General features: G+C 35.5%; 1 protein-coding gene across 1 annotated transcript; it reads left to right on the forward strand.

Moving 5' to 3' along the window:
• Positions 1-1,552: 1,552 nt before the first annotated feature.
• Positions 1,553-2,733, forward strand: LOC119193034 (retinol dehydrogenase 14-like). The gene is given in 3 exon segments (XM_037446734.1): positions 1,553-2,022; positions 2,025-2,060; positions 2,063-2,733. Coding segments are annotated over 3 exon segments (849 nt in total). The 5' UTR covers positions 1,553-1,814; the 3' UTR covers positions 2,668-2,733.
• Positions 2,734-9,134: the final 6,401 nt, after the last annotated feature.

Below are 9,134 nucleotides of genomic sequence, written 5' to 3' on the forward strand. Positions count from 1 at the left end.
ACAGAATATTATCACAGAAAAATAAATAAAACCTCTTTTCCACATATAATAAGCTCACAGCGAAATGTTTATTGTGTCTCACATTAATTTTCGATGGTAAGTGAAATGTTAAGTCAAGAGAGCGTTACGAACTGGCCTAATACATTGCAGATTCAAAGGAAATTTAACCCATTAATAATTATTTACATTCGAGATTTCCGTTGTTCGGTGGATACCCTTTTGAATGAAACAGAACCACGACGATTATACATTCAGCCTTATAATATGAAACATGTACGAGCCTCGGGCCTATTATTATTTGCATAATCTTTGTCATTTCAACATTAACAATAAACGGCATATTATTAAATACTTTATATATTCACAATTGTTTTTATTAAATACGAAACACTTTGCAAAATACTTGGAGTCCAAATATTTTAAATTAAAATCTGACTATTGTCTTTTCTTAAGAAAGAGGTTTTGCTTTTGTATTACAGAGTGAGAAATTGTGATTAAAGTAAAACTTTGCGAGTGCTCACTGAATATATTTAATGTCAAGTTACTACTAGGCTGGTATTTGTCAAATAGAAGACATAATGTTTAGTGGAGCAAATTTACGAGCCACTACACTAACAGTGGCGACAAAACAGAGTGATTTGGTATAGCCATGCTCTCTCATAATAAAATATTAATTGTTGTTTCTAAGCCTTATTGGCAGTTTATGACTTCAATTAAGTACAATGTTAAGCTCTAAGGGTGATTACTTGGTCGACTGACTTTGAGTAAACAATTGAAGGTCGGCTTTGTAATTCATACTTTTATCTCAGACATGGTAGAAATTCTCGACGGTTTTATTAATATTAGTTAAGTACTAATTAAAATAATAGAATATTATCTATATAGTATATTAAATGTTTTAATAGATTAGTCCAACATTATGCAGTTTTTATGTTCTTCCAAAGTTTACGGAATCTGGCGTTATTTTAGCAATTTCAGCAATCTTAGCAACACAAACAAATTAAGGAATGCAATTTGGTGAAGGAATTTAATAAACCACTGAAGATCAATAAACTGCTGATAAAGTTATGAGAAAATGTGCCTATTCTATAAATTTATTTCATAAAATTCTGATTTGATAACTACGGTTTAAATTATGATCTAGAAACTTTGCACATGAGTTGCACATGCACACTAAATAGCTGAGAATTATGAAATAATTTTTGGCAATTCATCCCCAAAGGAGGTTTAAACTCATCGCACTGACGCCTATATCATTAATATATACTTAGTCGTTATTATTGCAACACATGGAAATACATGGCATCATTCCATAAAAACTGATAACAACAAAACCGCCAAGTCATGTTCAGTCAGCTCATCGTCATTATAAATTTTTCTATGCATTTTTTATTGAATTTATGTTGAGTATAATTCTAGGTCACGTCACGCGCAACATGAAATTCCAATGACAAATTACGTAAAACTAGCAGTTTAACGCCGCGTACGCACGTTTGGCAACAACAAAATACGTGTTGCAGACTAGTGACATTAGTAGTAGAGCCACGGCGTGCTCTAGTGACACGCATCAGGCATGTTAGATCTAAGTACGTCCGCGTTTCAATCGTTGATAATATTAGATATAGCGAACGACTTATCGTTGTTTATTCGCCTGACCTCCTTCTGTGATAACTCCAGTATTTCGTGATTCATGTGTCCGTATTTTAAATAAATAAAATGGTTTTATTAACTATATTCGCGGTAATAGCAGTTATAGTGATATTGTTTAAAGTGTATCAAAACTAACATTAGGAATATGCCGCTCCAGTGCTCATATGGTGGGGAAGGTTGTGATCGTGACGGGTGGCAACAGTGGAATTGGATTGGAGACAGCAAAAGACTTAGCTAATAGAGGTGCCAAAGTTATTCTAGCTTGCCGGAGTGTTAGAAGAGGAGAGGCCGCCAAAGAAGAAATTGTCAAGTTTAGTGGAAACACGAATGTAATTTGTAAACAATTAGATTTGGCATCGTTCCGGTCTATCAGGATTTCTGCGAGGATATAGTTAAGAATGAGCAACGTCTGACGTCCTTAATAATGCCGGAGCCGGCGGACTCGGCAACTACAAAACACCAGACGGACTCCACGTTGGAATGCAGGTCAATTATTTCGGCCCCTTTCTATTAACGTGTCTATTGCTTCCATTGTTGAAGTCATCTACACCGAGTCGCATTATAAACGTATCGTCGATGATGCATAAGTACGGTGAACTTGACTTTGATAACTTGAATATGGAGAAATACTGGAGTGATTACTTGGTATATGCGAACAGTAAACTGTTTCTGAACATGATGACATTAGAGCTAAGTAAAAGATTACAAGGTACCAGAGTGACTGTGAACTGCTTGCATCCTGGTATTGCAGCTACGAACATAATTAGGAACATTCCCAGTGAGATTATTAAAAGAGTGATAGAAAAAGTAGTAGGATTTATGTTTCAAAAGTACGTAGAGGCATCTCAGACAACAATACTCTTGGCTGTGGCACCGGAACTGCAAAGCGTCAGTGGAAAATACTTCAGTCACTGTCGGGAGGCCAAACCTTCAAAGTTGTCGCTGGATGCAGACAATGCCAAGAAATTATGGTCTGAATCAGAGAGATTAGTAAAATTTTCTGTATCGGAAAACTAACTTAATTTCGACACAGATGTTATTTTTGTATAGTAGTAAATATTAAACTCGTTATCTTTTGCATAATTTGTATTTTGTTCATTTGACCTTCAAATAGTTGACCGTATTCTACAGTTATAGACACGGTGTTATAAGTAATGATAACGCGGCATACAAGGTTGTCGGCAAATGTTATTTTAAAATATTCAAGAAGTTAAATATTAAAGTTCATTATTGTTGGAAGCAAAGAGCTAATATATTGTCTTGGCAAATAGAATTAATGTGAGATCTATTGACCTTATTGTGTTCTGTTATTTCACCAGTATATGTTTTATTGGTTGTTATAATATTTTGTGAAAAGAAGCTAATTAAAGGCGGCTTATAGAAGCGTTGACGAAAGCTGTAACCGTGCTCAATAGAGCGCTTGGAAGGCTTGTATCAATCAACTAATATTTAGCTAATTAAGAACTCAACGAAGTTAATTACGTGATGTCATAATTATGACATCAATTAAGTTATACCATAGTAGATTCTAATATGTGCAAACAGGGCTAAAATTAAAATTGAAAAGCCGTATTTAATGGCATAAAATACATTAACAAAAATACAATTACACATTTTAAGAATCTTATCCTTTTTGATTTTTTAAAAACGTTGCTTCATAAAACTTACTTTTAACTGACTAAATTAAGTGAAGTATTGCAATAGCTTATTTAATATAATAACCATTCTAACTGCTCATATCCAATCGATGCAAGCATATCTATATAATTATAATCCAACTGATTGAAATAATCTACCGATTACACAATTATGTACCTATCTGTTAATTAGTAGGCACTAACGAGTGTGCCGATAGTTAGTGTATATTTTACATTAATTTATAGCACGCGTAGCTGGCGTTAAATTGAAATAATTCCATGCGATACGCCGTCGCTGCGGCCGTTTTATTTGCACATAAATCTCTCTCGCGGTACATCTGATTTACAGAACTGCTCTTTGTGCTTGCTCACCCTCACTGTTTGCGGGATTTGCGGCTGTACTCACACACCATTCCGGTTTACACTGCATCGAATCGCGGTTCGATAACTTGCGAGGAAAATATTTTGCTTTATCTAAGTGCACCTTTTAATATATATAACGGCAGGCTAGGTGTATGCTCGTTATCGTCTTCCATATCTTGTTACTACTAAGTATCGTGGGCGTATGTGGGGATATGCCGGATCACAATAGCTGATGTCAGATTTTATTAGTTATAGTTTTTGTCCCAAAACAATTATAATTCCAACAACACAAACTACTACGGAACGCGAGACAGTCTCCACGCACCCACAGCACTGGTCTCCAATAATATTATTCGATCACTTGATCTAAAACCAACTGAATTACTAATTTTTCATAGGCTTGTCATTCTCTTTGACTGCTAGCTTTCCGGCCTTCTTGATGTCGTCTGACATCCTCATTGCGCTGTGTAGCGAAGATTCTGTCGAATGCCATAAGATGGCATTGGCGTTCCATTTAAAAATCAACTCGATGACGATACGGCCATCCTGCTTGCACACGTCCACGTGTGTTAACCTGTCGACAAAACCAACACCAAGTACCCTTGTTGCATAACACTCGGTCATACCTGACCATGATATCTCTACTAAATATCACAAAAATAGTAATAAAACAAACTATGCAACCTTATAAACTCTAACGTACATTTCTTCTATCGAACCCATTAACTAGATACCTCAATCCTCTTTCACTCATCACAACATTGTAACGCGAAGAGCCATGTACCATCGTTATCTCTTATAACAATTCACTCTGATCATTAATAAACTTGCCAGTATTTTTAATTCTTAAAATACCCGAGTAAAAACTTCTATCGCCACGGCCTCTCTCAGCCGAAGAGTCATCACCAACTCTCTCTGACGCGTCTTTACGATCCACGTAAAACGCACGTGTGCATCCCTCTCAGACTACACACGGGACGGTCTCTGCAGACCACGACCTCCACTAGAGATGTACGCCCACCGCACACCCACGGACTACTTGGGTTACCCCAAGAGACACCGACTTCAACGGGCTACGACTACGTATCATCCACTAGCAGGTCGACTATCTACGGCCGATAGAGTTCCCACTCGTGTTCACACTTGTAATTAACATAACGTTACTCATCACTATTGAGAATCTCATGAATTTCTAATTCGTCTGGTACATGTCCCTCTGGCATCTTACGTAATCGATCATAAGAATTTTTCTATTTACGTTTAAAATTCAAAGCTTGCAACGTGTAACGAAATAATCACCACGCAAAACTTCAGTCACCTTAAACGGACTTTAAATTTTGGGTCTAATTTAGTCTGATTTCGCTCCTCGTTTTCTAATAAAACGAAATCACCTTCAGAAAACTTCGTATAAGCAGGTACTGTCTAAACTATTTTATAGAGTTGACAACAGCGAGCGTCTAAAAGTTCTTTCACGCGCTTACGAATAACCCTACGTTAATCAAACGACATTCTATATTGTCGCTGTTGTACCCTACGGTTGGGATGTATTACCTTAATTTTAAACTTACCTATAGTCACGCGGATTGTCGGCATAACGGTTATAAAACACTGCATAACCTCTAAAAATTTCTCAAAGTTTCGATTTTTCAGTACCTATGAGACTCGTATCAACTACACTAGAATTAATTGTCTATTTGGCAATGTTACACATTGAATTTAAAACTTTAACTTTATGTAAAGTAAAATCGGTCGCAGTCATGTTTATAGAAAAGGCTAAATTTAAAATCTCCCGACCAATCATTATGCCACTTTGTAACTAATCATCTTGTAAAACGTGAAATAAGATTTCAATAAGATGATCGTTAATCATTATGTAACACAATATTTGTTCTGTGCATAATAATCGTGAATGTCCGATACCAGTCATACCAATATCACATTACTAAATCGTTTACCTGAAAATTTTGCATTAAAACTCTTTAATCAACGAGCACTCATCACCAGAATTATAATAAAAACAGTGCAACTGACCATTATACTCTAAGGTGCCATAGGAGGTTGAACTGCACACAGGTTCACCCGTCGCTGTGTACGCACCTCGCTCTTGCCGCCACCGTCTGCTTGACTACCACCGCTCGTACAGCGCATGTGTCCCGGTTTGCCACACTTGTAGCAAACTAGGGGTTTCTGCTCCCAGCTGCTGTGCTACTTGACTAGTCACCGTCGCTACTGGAGGATTTCCTGTACCATCATTCGGTTTGCTTCTACATTCGGATCGCTTGTAACCCGGTTTGTCGCAATTGAAGCACTTTATTTGTGGCATCTTTGCTCGTTTGACGTCAGATGTATTCAAGGTCTCACTAGGGGAGCTCATTTTCGCTTTAGATACGCAAAGGATTGAAGTTCTTTTAGCATTTTGTCTCTTGTTGTAATGTTACTAGAGAATGCCAACCGCTGCAATCTTGAATCAAATTGGGAGACGTGAGCAAGTACAGTAGCCACTGCAATTTGTTCCTTATCGATTTGTTTCCATCGATTAATGAGCGACGACAACAAACGGTTCGCATAAGCAACCAACGTCTCTTTGTCATTTGGCTTATCACTATGCAGGTTTATGAGAGTACCCGCTAAGGTTTCCGTCGGAACAAATCTGTTCGTAAAAAGTTCCTTGAACTCACTCCAAGTTATGCCGTGGTATGCAATTTGAGATAGCCATGTTGACGCTATCCCTTTCAAGGCCTTGCTGATCACAACGATAAGTTGGCCTCCTTGCATCGGATTATCAGCAAAACATAAGTCCACTGTTGCGCACTGTGGGGATATGCCGGATCACAATAGCTGATGTCAGATTTTATTAGTTATAGTTTTTGTCCCAAAACAATTATAATTCCAACAACACAAACTACTACGGAACGCGAGACAGTCTCCACGCACCCACAGAACTGGTCTCCAATAATATTATTCGATCACTTGATCTAAAACCAACTGAATTACTAATTTTTCATAGGCTTGTCATTCTCTTTGACTGCTAGCTTTCCGGAAGAAGTGAAGAGAGTAAGTATTTCTTTTTCATTGTATTTTTATAGACCTAACCTATAAAATTATTAGCTATCCTGTATTAAAGCAAAAAGAAAAACCTCACCTATTCCTTACAACCGCTTATATTTGTGTTCATTAAGTAAGGAATGTCATAATATTTGTAATGCATCACTGTATTATTGTAGCATTATAAAGACAAACATTGTGTCATGGAATTCGGTTAGGAGATACAGCAAGGGAAAGCTAGCGTGATACATCAACCTTACAAGACAAATTAGCGAAACAATATTACAACGTAAAGTTATAATATTATTGATAAGCACTTGTACTTTATCGGAAATTCTGGGCATAAATTATTTATTTACAATTCGCTGGTTCACTATTACAGGGTCCTATGTAAATTTTTACTGATGTTGCAAAATTAGGAATTAAAAATTTCATGTTTTTAAAATAAAATACAATAATTCATAGTTCTCTTTTTATTTTTCGGGATTATTGGAAACTTTTTGCTGAAAAAGGCTTTTGAAACAAATATAAAATAGTATCTTGTTATTGTGAATTAGTGAATTAACTTTATGCCAAGTATTAGGTTTGGCTACACGACGGTTCCTTGAAAAGGTATTTATAGCTACGAAATTAATTCATAGAATCCGTATTAGCATTTAAAATGTTTTAATCAGTAATCCGATAAGAAAATTAATGTAATCAATATGTTTTCCGTATAGTATTCCAAAAGTATTTATTATTATTACAGATTTACAAATATAATGAAAACAATTCATAAAACCTAAAATAGTTACATAAAACAAAAAACCTGCTGTAAATCTATGAAATGTGAATTATTAAATGTACCATTTATAGACGCAGTATATCACAGAGAAGTAGGTACGTACATTTCACCCGTAGTGATTCGGAGCGGGCAGATTTAGAAGCTGAAAATAGGCGGTTTGCCGCCGAAGTGCGGACAATAAATGTCGTCCATAAGTCACGAGAACCATTGGAGTATTTTTTCACACAGCCAGAGGGAGGACGGTCGGCCGCTTCTAATTAACAAGATTAGCATATTCCCCGAAAGGCCTTTTGCAGTCGGCTAAAACAGGCGTGTAAGCAGGATTTTTGTTTATTTTTATACTTTGTGTTTTGTATGTTCATTTTAAGTCCAGGTAGTTTTATTTACGTGAACAGTATGGACATGGCTTTGCTTAAACAGCAAGGTATAATTTGTACGTAATGCAACTCTTGCATGTCTGTTACAGATATTTTTTAAAATAAATATGCCAAGGAAAAAAATGATTTCCTTAGTTCGTTATTCTATTTTATTAAAAGCTAATATCGGAGAATTATTTTCTTTTCTTACTTATTTGGTAAACATTAATAGTATGAAAATATTTTTGTGTCCTTTTAAAACCCGCACTTCCCTTAAGTACGTCCTCGTTCAAAAATATGCCTCACCGTATGAAAACCAGAGGATTTTTGCCTAATTTTCGTGTCGAGCACCCAACGCAAACGATCTTATTTGCATGAGGTTTATTGCTCGTTTTTAGGATGTTATATTCTGTTATTGGTCATATTTTCTCCTGAATTGAGGTGATTCATTATATACAACTTCACATTCAATTTAGTTTCAGGTATAGGTATAACAATTTTAGGATTGGTTGTTCGTCTTATCATTGTTTTACGTAAGCCCGTGTAATAATTTAATTCCGCAATTATAGATGAGTTTGCAATATTCGTGTTGATAGTAGTTTAAAAGTAATTTTAAATCTTATCTTTAAATAATTAATCATGCAGTTTTATTGTAAAAATAAAGATGGCATCAAATTGGTATAGAAATTTATGATGATAATGTAAAAGATCTCTGTCGCATGTAAATACAGCTTAAACGTTTATTTCACGATTTATACGCTTCGACACATATGATATATAACTTTACCACAATAAAACGAATGTGTCACAGTATTTTACAACTAGAAATATTCTGGAAAATCACATTTTATTCTTTGCAATATACATCCGTTCAATCAGGCTGCCATCCGCTGTCTGAAACGTATTTGACACGTCACCAATTTGCTCAAAGCGTTTTGCTACGAAGTATTGAATCACTCAACATTGAAATTGAACTTACTTACTGGAAATCTTTCGTAGTTTAGTTGTTTGTTGGCGAGGTAGTCGCATTTCACCAAGTTTCTTAATCAGGATATATGAGGAAGTTTTAAAAGAAAGATAAATATTTCATTTGGCGAACAAAACGATGTACCTAATTGTATACTATTTTGTGTATAATACATATTGTTATGTAGATATTAACTTCTTTATCATATTGATTACAATTATTAATACCTGTTATTCTTGATTATGGCCTTGCTTGGAAATGTTTTATTGTTAAATATCTGTACATATTATAAAACAAAGTCCCCTTTTCTGTCTGTATGTTATCGATCTTTT

Source organism: Manduca sexta, unplaced genomic scaffold, assembly GCF_014839805.1.
Source record: "Manduca sexta isolate Smith_Timp_Sample1 unplaced genomic scaffold, JHU_Msex_v1.0 HiC_scaffold_3540, whole genome shotgun sequence".
NCBI lineage: Eukaryota > Metazoa > Arthropoda > Insecta > Lepidoptera > Sphingidae > Manduca > Manduca sexta.